Source organism: Colletotrichum tamarilloi (assembly GCF_030869305.1).
Source record: "Colletotrichum tamarilloi strain Tom-12 chromosome Unknown Scaffold_4.1, whole genome shotgun sequence".
Classification (NCBI taxonomy): Eukaryota; Fungi; Ascomycota; class Sordariomycetes; order Glomerellales; family Glomerellaceae; genus Colletotrichum; species Colletotrichum tamarilloi.
In genome coordinates, this window is record NW_026849387.1 from 352,795 (window position 1) to 370,080 (window position 17,286).

Consider the following 17,286-nt stretch of genomic DNA (forward strand, 5'->3'; position numbering starts at 1 on the left):
GAGTGGCATACATCCCATCCGGAGGACGAAATAAATGTACACAAGCCTGCCAGATTCACGCTGCCACGTGATTGTTGTTACTGTTGTCACCCAATCAGATATTAACTCTGATGGGAAAAGGACCAACCTCCCCCCACCGCTCATTTCCAAATCCTATGCTTCACACCCATGCCTTTCAAAAGAGGTCTCCGACCCAGGCCCATTCAGCACTAGCGGACAAACAGATGGCCCCTCAACCTTCTGGGTGGATACGCCAAGTATGCCTCTCAAGTCAAAGTCAAACAGAATACCTCCATATTGGCGAGCTCGAAAGGTTCCTGGCCGCTGGATCTCAATTTTCGGCTTGCTGCAGGGTATCGTCCAGAACGAACCCAGAAGCTCGTGCGACATGAGACGCATCCAGGACGCCCCTGAGGCTCAAAGGGGTGCAGTGATGGACATCGTGATCTAGCGTACCCGTGCGATGCTCTCGAGTCACAGCTCCAGCCGTCGGACTCCTGATTGGGTTGCCATGGGACCGAATGTTGGTGACAAGAGTAAACGCCGGGAGCTGCTGGGACTCGGGAACCTTTCCAACAGAGTTACCGAGCCTTGCGAGCCAATACCTTTCGCAAGAGTGCCTCGCTCATGTAAGGGTGCCTCGAGAGCTCTACTAGGTAACGCTGTGGCCCACCTCGCTCAAGCAAATCCGTAGCCTGAGGTCAGGAACCAAGAAACATGACAAGAAGCGTCACTGTAGACTAAGCTACCGGCTGCCACATAGCAAATTTCATACTCTGGAATCCCGAGTCTTGATGTCGTTACTTATGAATGGCAACCACCGGACTGGACCGTGTTGAGTACAAGCCAAGCTTTCGATCGAATTGGCGAGCTTTAGATGTGGCTGGTGCTGTCACTTAAAGGCTCACATGCCATGTGCATGCTCATATCACACCAGCCACATCTGACATACTCACCCAAACTCACCTCATACGTCAGTACGAAGGTATGTGCCGGCAAGCCTGGGTCTAAGGTACAGAGGTCGCAGGAGAGACAACCTTAAGGTAGATGGGCATGATTGTGTAAGGGTACGCACTGTGCCCTATCGCTAGCTACCGGCACCTTTTTCTGCGTCCTGTCTTCCTTACGACTCTAGCCGCCTTGCCGGAAACGTTGTTAATAAAAGGGAAAGCGGTGTCGGAAGTTCTGTTGATGAGGTTGCGTGCTTGGCACGATATAGCTATCTGACCCCTGGCTAACTACCAACTATACTACCACACGTTCAAACTCTGGTCCTTACTCTGTCAGCGATCCATGGAAATATGCCAACGATAGAAGTCAGAAACATGCTACAGAGATATCCAATGGGCGAAAGAAGCGGCATTTAGTTGGCTTGGAAACCTCAATGTTGCTAGACTGGTGGACAACAGTCAATTTTCTCCGGGGGCTAGGCTCTGCCAGTCCATCTGTGCCGGGTAATTCTCCACTGTAGAAGCTTGTCTGTGGCACGAACGTGGCTGCCCTATCTCACTGGGGATTGGATCGCTGTGCCTCTCCAGCGCAGGTGCACCGAAACCCCACCACACTCCAACTCTACCTTCCTAACTTACACGGGCTTTCGGTCGGGAATTCATACACACTGCTAAGAGCCATCTTCTCATTCTCAGTTTTCTTTCATTATAATGAGAGCTTGTAAATGCATTGAAAATGAATCTTATCACACCCGATATTTGGTCAAGCGTATGAAGATCGATAGACATCCATATTCATTAGGCTACGGAGCCCATACACAAGCCTTGCTTCCTAGTTACAAATGGAATGAATGGTTCTCCCCCGTGACGTGAAATGGCCACAATCTCAGCACACAAGTCTCAATTCCCTCTTCCGTGATGATTTGCGCCCTGAGTCGTACTTTTTCTGCGTACTTAAGATGAGCAGCGGTTCCAGATTCTGAAGTCCTAATGATGATTCTCTGACGGGTGGGCTTCGAAATAAAAGCCGTCCATGATATCACCCATGGCGTCGGGGCCTCCCGCGTAGGTTTCGAGGGCGAGATCGAACGTCGTGATCTCAGTGGCATGAATAGAGGGCCCGAGATTGTCGTGTACTTCTGGTGTCGAGGGTTGGACAAGAGCTGCACGACACTTTTGACAGGATTTCTTATGACGTCGGCAGTTGCATGCGTGGTTTGGTAGGTTCTTGCCGCAAGGCATTCGAACCTTTTGGCCGTGTTTAGACTTATTATGCCTGATGAGGTTGGACCGAGTGGAGAAAGTCTTGAGGTTGCAGCCGGGCTCCTCGCAAGCTAGTTTGGAGACGGACCTAGCCTCCTGGTCGGACATGGTGTTTGAGGCGTTTTGCTGCCACGGGACTCGAGAGATCAGTGACTGGGCCTATCGATGTGGTATTAAGAAATTGAGAAGGAGAACTCGTGTGTCTGCTGCCATCTTCAGCAAAGCTGATGAAATCATTATCCTCTTATATTCAGCCGTTCTCGATACATGAGGATCAAGAGCGTTTTCCCTTCCTTACAACATGGTGATCGCCTCTTTTTGAGTTGGCGATCCCGCCCAAAAAGCGCATTCGCGGACATTGTACATCACTTATAACACAGGGCCATTTTTGTCCAGTCTGGAGGAGTTGCGTCCTTGTATCCGTACGCCAGAGCGTTTTCCACCACAGACGACGGAGAATGGGGCCCAATGAAATGTCGATTCAACCCTCCATGAAGGCCGCCGTCGTACAAGGGCTCCCTGTCGTTATGCAGCACTACCTTCTTCGTCCCGTAGCCCGGGCAAGTCCATTGGAAAGCCGTCTTCCACGATGTCTTATCTTGCCGTATCGGTCATAGGTTGTCCCTAATTTCTGTCTCGAGAACCTCACCAGGCACCTAACTATAATTACCGATCCCTCTAGCTTGTATGGAGTGATACGGATGAACTTAGGGTAGAATACTTAGCCACATGAGCCACGGCCACCAAATTCTCAGCACACCCTGGACCTCACAGAGGCTTCACGTCTACCTCACTCATACCGCTCTGTCACGGCCAGCCACAATGTTCGCCTCCGTTTCACGTTGCCCGTCGAATGCTAGACTATGCTAGGCATTCACTCTGAACATTTACGCCAGCACAGAAATTGGAGCGTTCATATCGCCTCGAGGCTCTTTTTTGGCTTGGTATACGGCAATTCGCTTGATGCATATACACGTTGTAAGGTACGTAGTGCATTGACAGATGTGGAAAATCGTGTTTCCGTCTTCTCACGTGCGTCCGGCACACAAGAATGGCAAGTTCTCCCCTCGAGAGGCACCGAGGAGGCGTGCAATAGAAATTTCCAAGCTGACGGGAGGGGACGAAAAGAGAGGCCCCATCCAAGGCTCCATGTCGTTGGTAAGTTTAGTGCCAACAGCTGCCCCCACCATTCATAGGCACAGACTCGACTTCCCCAACTGCACTGCACCCCAAATATTCCACCGACTAAGGGTCCCCTGCAACGTTGTCTGCCATGATATTCATCATGAGTTTCATAGCTGCGAGACAGTCTTGACAAGTGTTCATGTGGCGCTTGACGTTCGACGAGTGGTTTGGTAGTAATTTGCCGCAGAACACAGGAACTGATGGACCATGCTTGGACCTCATGTGCCTGTTAAGATTGGATTGAGTGGAAAAGACCCTCATTGCGCAGATAGGCTCTAGACAGCATAGCTTGGAGAGGGGTCTCGATGCCTTATTAGACATGATGATGTTGGCAGTTCCCTTCTATTGGAACCAGACAATCAAAGATGAGGGCTATCGATTTGTAGACGGGAGACGAAGTTGGAAGCTGGATGTTGCGTGTCTGTTCTTCTCGCCAGTGAAAAGCTGATGACTTGGCCATCATTTATACATGTGTTCGACGTCTTGAAAGTCAAGTGAGGATCGCGAGCCTCCCCATCAGGGACCGATGAAAGTCATTGGCTTGGCAAACTCTCTGTTCTGCTATTCGCTGGGCCAGGCTTCAACATCAACTACCTAGACAAAACATGTCAACGACCTAGACATGCATAGCATGTCTCACAGGCCTGGTATAACCCCCCTGTCACCTTCACCTTCCACGCACTAAACTGACCTGGACAAGGTACCGACCTCCGCGAGATCCAATGAGATGACTTTGTCCCGCTGCCCCTCTTCTGCAAAGGCGGGTACCGGCTACCGATCGATTCGTCAGTAGCAACCGCTCTTCACGTACTTGGTCTACGTAGTAAGGCAGATCGAAGCCTCAAGCCAATGACAGAGCAGATGACCATATAGGCAGGCGCCTTAGCCTGGACTCTTCGATGTTGTTTCCATCTAATAGTCGGTGGGTTGAACCGTTTTGGCTTGAAAGATTCATGTCGCGATGACCAGCTTGGGAACAGAAGACCTCCTTGATTCTACGTCATTTTCAATTATGTAAGTTTATGGGTATTACACCAGTCACATCAGACAGCCTCATCCTCTCGCTCCTCACTTGCGCTTCGCTTGCTGCTCGCTCCTCCTGAGTACCTCCTACTGCCCTCTCTCCGTCTACGCCCCCTCCCCTGTCCCACTTCCCCCATGCCGCCTCCGCCCCGGCCTCCGCAGTCTCCTACCGCTTTCTCAAGCCAAATCAGGCGCCGAAATCAAATTCCTCTTCCGGCCCGCCAACTTGAAAGAAAGCAAATTGCCAAGTCTCTGAATATGTTACCAATAAGCCTTCGCCCATCCCTCGGCCTACTTCCCAGAAGATAAAAACCTTGCATCAAGACCTGCATGTATTCTTTCAGAGGTAAAGCATGTTGATTCACCCGCCAACCTCGTCGCCGGAGAAGCAAAAGCACCTATGATGAGGTTGAGGAGCAGGGAAACGGTGCCGTCGTCTTGAGTCCTTCTTTGAACTCATCCGTTGCTAACAGATCAACCATCCGACTGTAATTGTGTCTGTGGGCATGGATCGATACGGCGGAACGGGTACTCCATCCGAACATTGACCGAGACCCGATCGTGCTTCACCGAGACCCCGCCCCCACCTCACTTACACGAACCCTCGGCCAGGGCAAGTCATCCTGTTGCGATTTCCTCAAATATCCGTGTACGTGTCAGGCTATGTTTTCTACTGCACGATATTAACTCAGTACAGAAATCTTTGAGTCGTCCGCTATTGTGGTTTGGGTTGCGATAATTTGGTTCGATGGGTAATTAAGTAGTGTATTGAAATAGAGAAGCAGACTATGCTCGAGTCTGCTCACACAAGGTCGTCACGCAAGAAGATGCTAGCTCTTCGCCAAGTTCCAACTATCAATCAAACGCCTAATAAATAATCTCAACTTAGGAAAATAATCGTTGCCAAGAGTTCATGTCGTGGGTAAGCCCGGTGCCGAATGCCACCCCGGCTACTTTACACACATGAAGAAGACTTTCTCGGAGTCTTTCGCATCCTGAAGAACCGCCTGCTTAATAGATTTCGAAGGTGTAGTCACCCGTGAGAAATTCCATGTCATTGAAGTTCCCCGTATAGGCGTCGAGATTGAAACCGAACTCCGCAGCGGCATGGCTGATTGAAATTGGAGGGCTTTCGGTGCCATTGGGGTCCCGAGGGGCCGAGTGCTGACTGAGGACGGCGAAACATTTCCCGCAAGACTTCTGGTGGCGCATTGTGTTCGACGTATGGTTTGGTAGGTCCTTGCCGCAAGGCATCTGAACCGGCGTGCCATGTTTTGACTGGACATGTCTTTTGAGATTGGATTGAGTGGAAAACGTGCGGTCGCAACTGGGTTCTTTGCAATAGAACCTAGAGGGTGCTTCAGCTCGGGCAACAGGCATTGTGATGCTGTCTCCTCAATTCTACGAAGTATCGCCCTTATTAAATCATATACTAAGACCGCCAAATTGAAGATTATCAGCGGAACGAGGTTGTAAGCTAGAGTTGGCGTATCTGCCCTCTTCGTGCGAGAAAATTTGATGATACGGCCCGCCATCATTTATAGTCGAATCAACGCTGCAGGTAAGGAAGGCAGGTGAGGATCGTGAATTGAATTTCTATATCCCTTCCGAAAGGTACATCAAATGGCGTCCAATCACGGTCGGTTGGTCTGAGCCTTATGTGTCGGTCCAACTTAGATAGGCAGCGTCGCCAGTTAGCCTCAACTTGCCAGTCTGCTTCACCTGTTCACACTCTGGTTGGTTGGTCATTCTGGCTGGTTGGCCATTCTGGCTGGTTGGCCATTCTGGCTGGTTGGCCATTCTGGCTGGTTGGTCATTCGATTGGTTGGTGTTTCACCTGTTCATAACCTGGTTGGTTCTGCCCTCCCCAGCCACTGGCATACTGCCACATACTTCATTCCAGGAATTTGGAGTAGCCGAATATCATGCGGGGGCTGCCCATATGTCCTGAGCACGGCACAGTCCACCATCGTCGGACTGGACTATTCGAAAGGTGATCTGGTTGAAGGTTCGTATCCAAGTCAGCAAACACGTTGCCGTCCCATGTACGCAACGACGGGGGCACCAAGGAACCATTCATCGGGGAAGGATGTGCCAAATCTACCATGCGTGATCAAGCCACCTACCCCCAAAGAGTTGGACCGGGGTTGCCACCTACCAGGCGTCGTCGGACTGCTGCAGTCATCCATAAGGCTTCCAGCTGCTGCTTGGGAACAGCAGCTCCCGTGCTGGCTAAGAGTGGAATCATCACGCGTTGGCAATATCGGTACTTAGCAACCTTGCCATTTCTAAATGTGCAAGTCTATGGGGTATTATCACGCCAGCCTCATATGACGACCTCGCCCTCTCGCTTCTCACCTGCTCCTCACTCCTCGATCCTCTCCCTCCTCCACGGCCCCTTCTTCCATCTTCCTGCTCATTTCACCTGTTACGCCCTCCTCAATTCGCTGCCAGAATCTCCGCCGCATCAGGAGAAGAGCTATGATCCCTCTTCCCGTCCGCCATCTTAATCATCTCGGCCTGCTTCTTCATCCTCTCCGCCTCGGCCTGCTTCGAATGGCTCACGTACGTCCCGTACCGCAGCGTGCCCAGCGTCAACACCGCCATGAACAGGATCCCAATCACCGACCGCCGGATCAAGATCCACCGCAGGCCCTCAATCTCGGACTTTGCGTCGCTGCTTAGGTGGAGGCTGATTTTGTAGTTAATTTGTTGGATCTGGTCACCATCAGTACGACCATACTCAATCTTCGAGAAGGATCAGAAAACAAAAGGGGCACTCACCACACTATCACCAGCCTTCTGCTCCTCCCTCACCGCCATCTTGCGATCGTTAAACATACCCCTCACATTATCATTCAGCGTCAGCAGCTCCTGGTTCAGGCTCTGCGTCAAGATATCGACCTCGTGCTGCAGCAGCGTCCTCTTCTGCCGCATCTCCTCGTCCGCCAGCTTCTGGTTGTTCTTCACCTCGGTGCTCAGCTCCGAGCACGCCGCCCGGAACAGGTACGTCTCGTTCTCGACGTCGCTCTTGCTCACCAGGCTCTCCTGCGCCACATCTAAATTCTGGGCCAGGATCGCGCGGATCGCCTTCATCAGCGTGATGGCCTGGTCCTTGCTGTACCCGCCGCCCTCGAGGTCCTTTACGAGCGAGTAGCTGTCAAAGTGGTGCACGTAGGGCGGGGGCGCCATGTGCGGGTGCTGTTTGGCGACCTCTTCGGGGGGTCCCATGTGCAGGATCGCCTCGAGGGGCCCGCTCTTCTTCGCCTGGTCGCGGGCCTCCTGCTTTGCGGCTTTGGCTTCCTCCGCCTCTTCGGGCTGTTGCTGCTGCTGCTGCTGCTGTTGGTCTCCAGAGGCGGCACCCGTAGCGTCGGCCGCGCTATTCTCCGCCGAATTCGAGGCCGTCGCCGTCGCCGAAGCTGCCGCCGTCTTGGGATTTACGCCGTCGTCACTCGCCCCCTTGGACGCACCGACCGCAGCCTGCCCGGGACTCGCCTCCTTTCCATCACCCGCCGGCGCCGGCGCCGGTGTTGTCGTTGTCGTCGCTGTCGCAGACACAGGCTCAACCCCCTTTCCGTGTCTCGGCGCGAAACCCGACTGCTGCGCCCCGGGCGTAGGCGCGAACGCGGCGTACCCCCGTCTCCGAGCCTCGGCGGGTCCCCGTCTCCGACATGATTTCGACGCCGCGCGGCTCGTCGTCGCCGTCGTTGTCTCGCTGAGGCGTATCGTTCGGAAAAGGTGCGGATACAGAAACGTTAATCGTGCAGGCTGCATCGTGTGTGTGTGTGTAAATGTGTGTAGGTGTGTGGTGGTCGTGGTGGTTTTGTAGGGAGAAAAAAAGAATTGGGAAATTTGGGGGGTGATGGAAATGGGAAAGTAAAATGGCAGCGGATACACCCGTTCAGGTTTAATCTCCACGATGGTACGTGTGGGGGGGCACGGGGTCCAGTGTGTCGGAAGGCTAAGCTCAGGAACCCGACGTTTAATGCCGGCGTCTAGAGGGAGCTGTTTCCCCCTGATGTCATTGGGTGGATCCCCTGCCGCTTGTCCAAGGTAACCCCGATGCCGACCTCGCTGTCGGGTCCGTTTCCGAAGATGCGGAAAATCTGCCGAGGACTACGACTTACACAATCTGGCTTACACTGGGCGTCGAGGTGATTGGGAATGTTGTACACCGCAAACAGGTAATCCCTTGAATGACTTCAAGCGACTCCCTTACTCTCACCTCATGCTCACAATGACACGTCGCCAAATCATCAGAAACTGTCCATACTCTCACGTCTATTGACAGGTCTAATCCGTCAGACTAAGACTGGTATCGCCTAGACACGAATAATTCAATAAAATACAAGAAGACTCGAAAAATATCATCTGCGCCCCAAAATGACCGGCCCCGATGCCCCCTTTGGTGGAAACCCGACAAACCCCCGATAGGAACCTCAAATTCCAACCGGCCGCTTTCCGTGTTCGTATCGCTCAGCCATTGTTCCTGTGATAAACCCTTCCAATGGCTCTCCAGAGACCTCAGACTCATTACTTTGCAAAATAAAAGTCCAGAAAACTTTGCAACCGAAAAAAGAAGAAGCAACAGAGAATCATGTCCGTTTTGGGAACCCTCGCCTTTCCCCAAATGTTTGTCCAAGCAGATTTTCTACCGTTGTGACCGTGTTCCAGCCATGTATGTGGGTGATTTTTTTTTTTGGAGTTGCATATTCAGATCAGGTATGTGTAAACAAAATTAGGTCAGTGTTCGTCGTCTTTTTTTCTTCTCTTTTAAACAAGTCTGGCACATGGGCCGGGATCGTCAAGTCCGTTTGGTGTCGTGATGCATGTCCGAAGCAACCGTAGACGCCGTCATCGCAAAAGATTCGTGTAGTACTGTTATCAGGCCTCCTCCACTTGCACCTTGAGGCTGACACCTCCGGGCGCGCTGGACTTGTTATCGTCCTCGGCAACTTCGCCAACGGCACTGGCGCTGGTGCTGGGCGGGCTGCTGCTCTGGGGGCTGTTGGGCTCCATAGTCAGAACCGGGGTTGGCGCGGCCGAGTTGGTGTCGGCCTGGGATCCCCCAGACTTGGACGGCGTCGTCTGCGTCGTCGCGTAGATGAGTCTGTCAATGGCGGCGAGCTGGCGGCTGGTGCTGGTCTTGCGGAGTGTCTGGAACTGGGGTCGCATCTCCTCCACAAAGGCTTCGCGTTCGGCACCCTCGAGCTGGTTCAGCAGCTTCTGAATGACGTAGTTGCCGTACTGGTCCTTCATCATCAACTGGAGCGAGCTTGTACCATCGCTCGCCTGGGAAATGATTTGCTCCCGAATGCCCTTGCGCTCTTCCGCGTTACCGTACTGGATGCACTTCTCCACAACGTTGGACGCAAACTTGTGCTTGGACAAGGTGACCAGCTGCGCAATGACAAGCTGAATGATTCTCGATCGGTCCTCAGGCATGCCGTGCTCGATGATGTGCTGCACGACGTAGTTGCCGTACTGGTCGGTGATGAGAACCTGGGTCGAGTTGTGCAGCTCAGCCAAGATGGTCTCCTTGTCCTGCTCTGTGCCGTACTCCAGCATGCGCTGAATGACCCGGCAGGCGTACATGTGGGCCGCCAACTGGCTGACTTGGCCGCGGAATGCGTCCATGACGAAGTCAATGTACTGGCGGGGAACCAGCTCGATAATCTTCTGCACGACGTGGTTGCCGTTCTGGTCCTTGACGACCTTGAGGATCTCGGGCTCCAGCTCCTTCACAAGCTCGGCCTGCTGCTCGACGAGAACGTGTTCCAGGGCCTGTGATTGTTAGCTTCGTCCACTTTGCTACGCGAATATGCACACACCTTTTGGACAACGCGGCAGGCGTACATCTGCATGGACAGGTCGACAACCTTGCCCTTCATCTGTGACGCCAAAACCTTCTTTTGGACCTGGTTGCCGTGCTCAAAGAACTTTTGGATAACGTAGTTGCCAAAGACATCCTTCATCAGTTGGATGGCGTTGGGCTCAATCTCGCGGAACACCTGATCCTTCTCATCACTGTTTGCAGTTTCGAGCTTTTGCTGGATGAAGCGCGATCCGTGCTGGTCGCCACTGAACTCGACAATGTGGCTGTAGATATCCTTCAGCTCGTATCGCTTGTTCGACTTGGAGCTGGACCTGAATTCCTCCAGTAGCAAGCTGCGGACGCCCTTGCCAGGGTCCTGGTCCTTGCTGGGCCGGATAGGCATCACGCCCGGCATCGAGTACGGCGCCATGTGCAGGCCGTAGCTCGGTAGGGGAAGCGATGGACGTCCGTAAGGGTCGAACATTTGCGGAGGGTACTGGCCCGCAAAGTTGGGAGTGTAGTAGGGTCCAGGGTAGAACGCGGGCGCCTGCGCCTGGATGAAGGCGGGAACGGGCGTTCGGCGGTCGCCATCCGGGACCATTCTCAGATCGCGGGACGACGGCCGTTGGGTCCACAGGTCAGATGCTTGAGGCGCATATGTCTTGGGGCTAGTGACAACCCGGTACTGACCAGAGGCACCGGCGATGCGGTCGGCGGAACCGCGTTTGTACTGAGCCGCCATGGCGTCGGCGTACATTTCGCCAGTGATGGCGGCGTTCATGTCGCTCCTCCAGGGCTGAGACACGGGGTTGAACTGGAAGTTCTGCGCACCGGCGGCGATGCTCTGGGCCTCGTCGAGAGTGAGGGACTTCTTGAACTGAGGAGCGAGGTCCGTTTCGTCCATCTGTCTGCCGTTGGCCATAAAGGCCCTGTTGTTGGTAGTCTGTGTGGGGAAAGAGGAAGAGTGGCCGGGGATGGCGGGACGGCTCGAGGCAATCGAGTTGCTGGGAGTGTGGCCATAACCCCCAAAGTTGTCTCGGAAGGCAGGGGGCGAATGGTGCGAGTCGTCCGACTGGCGCGAGGGAGGAATGCTGCTGTCTCTCGAGGGAGCACCCACCACGCCGAGATTCAGATAGGCGTTGTCTTTGGAACCTCGCTTCTCCTGCCTTGCGTACGAACCATCAAAGGCGCCGCCGTAGCTGGGCCCAAAGCCTGTGTTCTCCTTGTCCTCCTCCAGGTATGATTTCGGCCGTCCATTGATGAGGTTGCGTCCCTGCCCGACGGCGTTGTTGTCGAAGAAGGAATTGCTGTTGTGGATGCTGTCGCGTGTGCGATTCGGCGAGGTACTGCCTGATGCTGAACGAGTCTGGGTGTCTTGGTTCCAGGGATTCTGAGTCCACGTGTCCGCCTCCGAGTTCGCAGCGAGGGCACCGGACCCTGATGGCTGTCCAGCGAAGCTGTCTTCCGGGCCTAGTACATCACATAAAGTCAGCTTCCAGTCCATCAATCAATCATCGTCCCGGTCAACCGTACCTCTGGGGTCTCTCTTTCCTGCGCCGCCTGTGTACGTTGTGTTCCAGATGTTTTGCGAGTACAAGTTGGAGCCTGTGAAGCCGGGGGCGACGCTGGCGGCAGGCTTCTCATTCTGGCCGTTTGCCATGGGGAAGCTTCCGTACCGACCTGCTGGCCGGGCCTGGACAACGTGGCAGGTTAGCAAAGTGGCAGCCATCGGTGGAGGGTAGAAGGAACAGCAAAAGAGAAAGTAAGGCGCGAGGCAAGCTTTTTTTGAGTTGTTTGCCAGGTCTAGGCGAAGTTCCGAGCGCCGAATGGGCGACTCGAGCCAAGAGGCCATGAGGCCGCTAGGGAAGCGCAGTCTTGACACACACGGCCGCGCGCTCGCATCTTCGCGACCCGGAGCTCACCCCCATCGGACCTCACGTGGAGTAAACGGGGCAGCGACTTACGGTGGTGGTCATGTTTGTGGTCGGCCTCTGCGCAAGAGAGACGGTCGCAGAAGATGCGGTCGAGTGTCCGGGGGATGCGGAGAGAGAGGAGGAGCGAGGGTTTCCGGAGGTTGACCTTTTTTTTGGTGCGGCGAACGGGGGGGAAGTTCGCGGCTGCGATGGTGAGATCGGATGCACCTCGCTTGCTGCTTGATGCTGCTCTTTGGGTGTGTCTGTCACACAGAGGTGCTGTGGTGGCTGGCGAGAAGCGAGAGGACACAGAGGTTGAAGGGCACGTCTATGTGGCTGCACACACACACACGTAGAGGGCGCAGCTGCTTGTGGGAAGTTTTGGGTTTTCCGGTCGTGAATTATATACGATGTAGGTGTAAACTTTTTCTTGCGACAGGAACTTTCTCCAGGAATCGTCTATGGCGCGCGGACTAAAAACGAAGGGAGAACGGTGGGCGTCAGCAAAACCAGGCAGACTGGGGGGGCAGAAATTCTAGCGCGAAGCACAGGGTTGATTGTTGAGGAAAGGGTTTGCCCGCTTTAGTCGTGAGGGAGGGAGGCGAGCGAGGAGGAATAAGGTGAGGGATGAGGGTGCAGGTGTGCGTACTTGGATTATGTAGAAAGAAACAAAGCGAGTGGGCTCGTCCGGGAAGGCAAGGTATGTGGGAGAGCAATAGCGGGATGAGAGGGATGGAGGAATGTGAGGATGGGCGAGGATGAGGGCGAGAGAGATGACGAAGAGAGAGAGAGAGGGAGGAGTACGGATAATGTACGGAGAGTAAGGTAACTCTGTCAAAGGTATGTAATGTATAGAAGCGACCGGAGGCTCTTTTGATGATGTGGAAGACCAAAAATGTACAGTAATAATAGAGTAGACACAGAACAGAAAACACCCGACAGGTCAAGCGTCGCTGGTAAGGCTGATTAGGTTGATTGTTTGATGGAGCGCCCGCGGTCGGCTGGGGCGAGGGACAAGACGGGAGCGGGCAGCTAATAACTTTGTAGGAGATTTTTTTTGCGCAATCCAATATCGAGGACAAGTGTACCCTGGACCTTTGGGAAAGTCGTGGGCTACCAGCCGGGACCTAGACTTGACCTAAAAGCCTGGCCTTGGGACTGGGAGACTTGGAGACTGGAGACTCGTGTGGGAGCTGCAGTAGCTGCGACTTGCAGATGGACTAGACGGAGTGAGGCATCCACTGAGAAGAACGGAGACGGGGCGGGAGGACAGGAGGGTGGTGAGAGGGGGAGTTTGAAGGGGAGCTGACATGGAGCTTTCCTGTCTAGGGTGTGGCCCAACTGCCCCAAAGTGGCCCTCTATTCCCTCTTTCTTTCTTTCTCTCTCTCTTTCTGCTCCTCAGTCTTGAGGAGTCGAGGGGTCAGGGATGCGACCGGGGGTGCATTGGAACTGGAACTGGAACTGGGACTGGGACTGGGAACTGGTCCTAGGACCGGGACTGGAGATGGGGGCCCTGGGAGTTGGACGATGGAGCCGTGGGAAGAAGGGGGGGAGGGGACCCGACAACACAACTTCGGGGAGGCAAAGCCGCAAAATGCAGTAAGAAACAAGGTAGATAGACACCCACGACACGGTGGTAGACACCAACGGGAAGGATTGATTGATGGATGGCAGACGGGAAGGGGTCAGTCATGCGAGGGATGGGGATGTGAGGCCGGGTACGGATGGAAAACGACACACACACATTCTTGCCGGTAATTATCGTACCTCTTTTTTTTTCTGGCTTGCTTGCTTTGGAAGGGGACGCCAAGGTGCTCAACTCTGTATAGCTTGGTGACGGTGTGAATAGAGTGCGAGGTAAAGTAGAGACAAGCAATGAAGGCGGGAAAGGAGGGAGGCGAAAGGACGGGAGAATGAGATGGGAAAGATCAGAATAGGCAGACAAGGGGGGGAGGGGCAATGATAGTTTGGCCCTGCTATTGGATCCAACCCAGAGACGAGAGACGAGACTTTGCGCCGAACTTACCAAATCTTGTACTCCTGTCTTGCGAGGAATCGACAGTCGAATGTGTCTGTGTGCGAGTGGACTACAAATCCCCGGTTGCTTGCTGCCTTGCTGTTTCTTGCCTCTCGTTGCCTCCTCTATTCTCTTCTTCCTCTATCCGTTAATGAGTAGGTTGGTACTCGTTCGCGGTTGGCCTGGTTTTGTTGGCTGCCTGCTTCTCTGCTCCTCTCCACCGAGGTACAAATATTGAAAGTTTGGACAGGTGATGACGACAGGTCACAGAGCAGAGTACCAAAGGGGGCAATGCGTTCTTTTTGGGATTGTGCGTATGTGGGCGAGCGAAGAGCGTTCGTCTCCAAATGATGTGATGTGCGGCTTGACAAAAAAGCTAAATGTTCGTTTGCAGACGTCTTGAATGGACGGTTTATGCGTGCGTTCAGAGGGCTGAGGTACCGGGGCACCTTGGCGGGAGAGAATAACAGGTACCCTGACACGACCTGACGGTTGACAAAGTACGGGCTGAACTAGGCGCGCGGAGAGAAGTATCGACGGTGGAGGCAAACAGGACTTGACGTCCAATCAACCTATGGATTTGCGGAGACGGTGGTCCGGTACGATGAATGACAGAGTGAGTGAGTGACTGATTGATTGCCCTGGGTACGGAGTACAGCTACGGGCTCTCAGAGGAGCGGTTGAGCGCAAGGTGTCGAGAGAAAACGGGCCAACAGGTACCAAGTGCGTGGCGGGAAGCAATGTACAAAGTCCCCGGGGTTCGAAACGTCGATACAAGTCGGGACGAATGGTGTATGCAGTATGTCGCGTGTGTGCTTCTTGTTCTTGTCCTTGTCGCTCCTAGCTTCTATCCGTAGGTGCCTCGGTTGGTGTGTGCGTTGCTCGTGTGTGCGTGTCTGTAGTGTGCGAGTGTGTGTAATTACTAGAGAGTCGACGCTGCGTGCCCCGAGAGATATGCTCTTGGGGCTCAACTCTGCCAGAGCAAAGTCGGACTATAGGCAGAAGATGGCGGACGTTGAAGAAAAGACGGAAGATGTAAAAACAGGTAGACGATGCGGATTGGAAAGAAGAGGCACGGTGGTTCCCAAGATGATCAAATAAAGTCAGAGAAAATGGTGGATGGGTGCGGCAAGCCTCTGGAGCCCTTCTCTTTGGATCCTTGGGACTGGAATGGCGGTTTGCGATTGGTCTCCGACGGCTGGCCACAGGCACGACAGGGAGAGTCGTTGATGTTGCAATGGCACCAAACTCAAGGTGAGGTACTTGACGTTACCTCTGGCTTGGCCAAGGTAGGGCAAGCCGTAAAGCAGACAAGCACAAAGTGACCGTCTTTGAATGGTCAAAAGTTCTCCCAGACTGCGTGTACCGAGAACCGAGTGGATCGTGGATGCGGTTGTGCTGCTTCTGTCGATACAGGTGCTGCTGCACTTTGGGATAAACAACCTGCGGAAATAAACAGCAGGCCGACTGCCTGAATCACGGCGATGAGAAAGAGAGAGAGGGTCTGTCCGGGCTGAGACCGTTTTGTTTGTACAATTCATTCGATGGCGGAATCCGTACGTAGATGCTGGTCACTAGAGTACTTGGAAACATGTATCCGATGCCGCCGTGGTTTGCCCACGCTTATCTGGTCCGGAAGTCCTCAAGCAACCTAGTTGAAGGCGCCGAGTGTGCAATTTGGCTTGTCGATGCGAGAATGCAGATGCAGCGCGTTGAGCCGGGGGTGTGGCCCACTGCGGAGTAGGCGAGAGAGCGAGAGAGATTGACTGACTGACGGGACCAAGGCGGGAGACACTGGCTCGATTAACCCGTAGCTGTATCCGTAGCGTGTCCGTACATATGAGCAGAGCTAGGAAGAGCTGCAGGTCATTCAAGACACGAAGCGGAGCAAGTACGGAGACTCTTTTCGCTGGCTTCATACGAACATTCGTAGATTATGCTGAACGTCGTGGAGAGGTAAGGTACTTCGTACCCTTGAGTCGCCGGTGATCGGCGAGATCTCAGTTCTAATCTACCTTCGACTGATGGATCCTGCCCCAAGATCAGACAAGACAGGCTGGCGGCAAGCTTCTTCGTCCTTCGAGGTGAGGACGCCGTACCGTTGGCCGTCCGAGAGCTGGGTCCAGAGTCTTGAGTCTCGACCTCTGCAGGAATCTGGGCTGAACAACAGGCGGCGAGTCCAATCGAGGGAGACACACACGGACGGGGATACGCTAGGACGAGACGAGTCAAGAACAAGAAAAAGACCCCCGTCTGCCAGGGGAGGAGAAGGGGTTCTGCCGTCCTTTTTAGCGTCTGACGGGTTTTTGTTTGTTCGGGGGCACTCGTGGGCGGTGGATTGATGAGGCACGGCTCCCACGAAAGAATGAGATGCAACTGGGATTCGATGCTGACCACGCTGGGCAGGCTGGTTCGGAGAGTGGGTTATCTTGCGTGGCAGACAGATCTCTTTCCAGTGGAGGTATCAGCAGATGGCTCGCTTCTAGGCCACGCAAAAGATCGCTCTGCTCTGGTCAAAACTTCTCCACCACCTCCGCTGCACCGACGAGCTGTATCCGTAGCTGGAGCTGGCTGGTCTAATGTTGATGGGGGTCCGGGACGGATGGCGCGATGATCAATGCAGGCGAGATAATACGGACAAGGGGGCAGCTGCTGTTGAGAGACAACACTGCGCGTGTGATTGATTGCTTACAGCCCGTGGTTTGCGTAGTATCGTCTCTAGGGTGTAATACGCTGGTGATGTGATCAATAGGCCGCCCAGGCAGCACGAACCCGACAATGTCGCTTTACTCGTCTCTCCACTATTGTCGTCGTGCAGAGTACTCCGTACGCGGCAGTGAAGGAGACATCTCAATTTCTCAACAGGACGGCAACGGCACTGAGCAGCAGCACCACTTGTGGAGGACCGAATCCAGGGTCAAGGTATTCGTCCGGCGTAGCGAGGAGAACAAGCCTGGACCAGGGGTTGGGAAAGGGGACCACAAGTCTGCAGCAGCCGGGTGGGCCGCCGTGTAAGAGAAGACTGCTTGATGACGAACGGCCAGCCGTGGCTTGAATGTTTTGTTTTCTCGTCTCGTGAGGAGTAAAAAGCAAACTTGTTATTGCCTGCCTCAACGGTG

At 54.0% G+C, this 17,286-nt stretch overlaps 6 protein-coding genes across 6 annotated transcripts; 1 reads left to right on the forward strand and 5 right to left on the reverse strand.

The window, feature by feature from the left end:
• Positions 1-1,937: 1,937 nt before the first annotated feature.
• CTAM01_01763 (uncharacterized protein) lies at positions 1,938-2,321 on the reverse strand (the record flags this gene model as incomplete). Its single annotated transcript, XM_060517804.1, has 1 exon — positions 1,938-2,321. The coding sequence occupies one exon, from the start codon at positions 2,319-2,321 to the stop codon at positions 1,938-1,940; it is 384 nt and encodes a 127-aa protein (XP_060387338.1).
• Positions 2,322-3,458: 1,137 nt separating this feature from the next.
• On the reverse strand, positions 3,459-3,719 carry CTAM01_01764 (uncharacterized protein; the record flags this gene model as incomplete). Its single annotated transcript, XM_060517805.1, has 1 exon — positions 3,459-3,719. The coding sequence occupies one exon, from the start codon at positions 3,717-3,719 to the stop codon at positions 3,459-3,461; it is 261 nt and encodes an 86-aa protein (XP_060387339.1).
• A 1,713-nt stretch (positions 3,720-5,432) lies between these two features.
• CTAM01_01765 (uncharacterized protein) lies at positions 5,433-5,801 on the reverse strand (the record flags this gene model as incomplete). The annotated part of the gene is made up of 1 exon (XM_060517806.1): positions 5,433-5,801. One exon carries the CDS (start codon positions 5,799-5,801, stop codon positions 5,433-5,435), a length of 369 nt encoding a protein of 122 aa, XP_060387340.1.
• A 1,059-nt stretch (positions 5,802-6,860) lies between these two features.
• CTAM01_01766 (MOZ protein represents a chromatin-associated acetyltransferase) lies at positions 6,861-8,195 on the reverse strand (the record flags this gene model as incomplete). Its single annotated transcript, XM_060517807.1, has 2 exons — positions 6,861-7,139; positions 7,206-8,195. 2 exons carry the CDS (start codon positions 8,193-8,195, stop codon positions 6,861-6,863), a joined length of 1,269 nt encoding a protein of 422 aa, XP_060387341.1.
• A 1,110-nt stretch (positions 8,196-9,305) lies between these two features.
• CTAM01_01767 (uncharacterized protein) lies at positions 9,306-12,212 on the reverse strand (the record flags this gene model as incomplete). The annotated part of the gene is made up of 4 exons (XM_060517808.1): positions 9,306-10,205; positions 10,253-11,706; positions 11,770-11,929; positions 12,201-12,212. The coding sequence occupies 4 exons, from the start codon at positions 12,210-12,212 to the stop codon at positions 9,306-9,308; spliced, it is 2,526 nt and encodes an 841-aa protein (XP_060387342.1).
• Positions 12,213-16,945: 4,733 nt separating this feature from the next.
• Positions 16,946-17,182, forward strand: CTAM01_01768 (uncharacterized protein; the record flags this gene model as incomplete). Its single annotated transcript, XM_060517809.1, has 1 exon — positions 16,946-17,182. One exon carries the CDS (start codon positions 16,946-16,948, stop codon positions 17,180-17,182), a length of 237 nt encoding a protein of 78 aa, XP_060387343.1.
• Between the last annotated feature and the right edge of the window lie 104 nt (positions 17,183-17,286).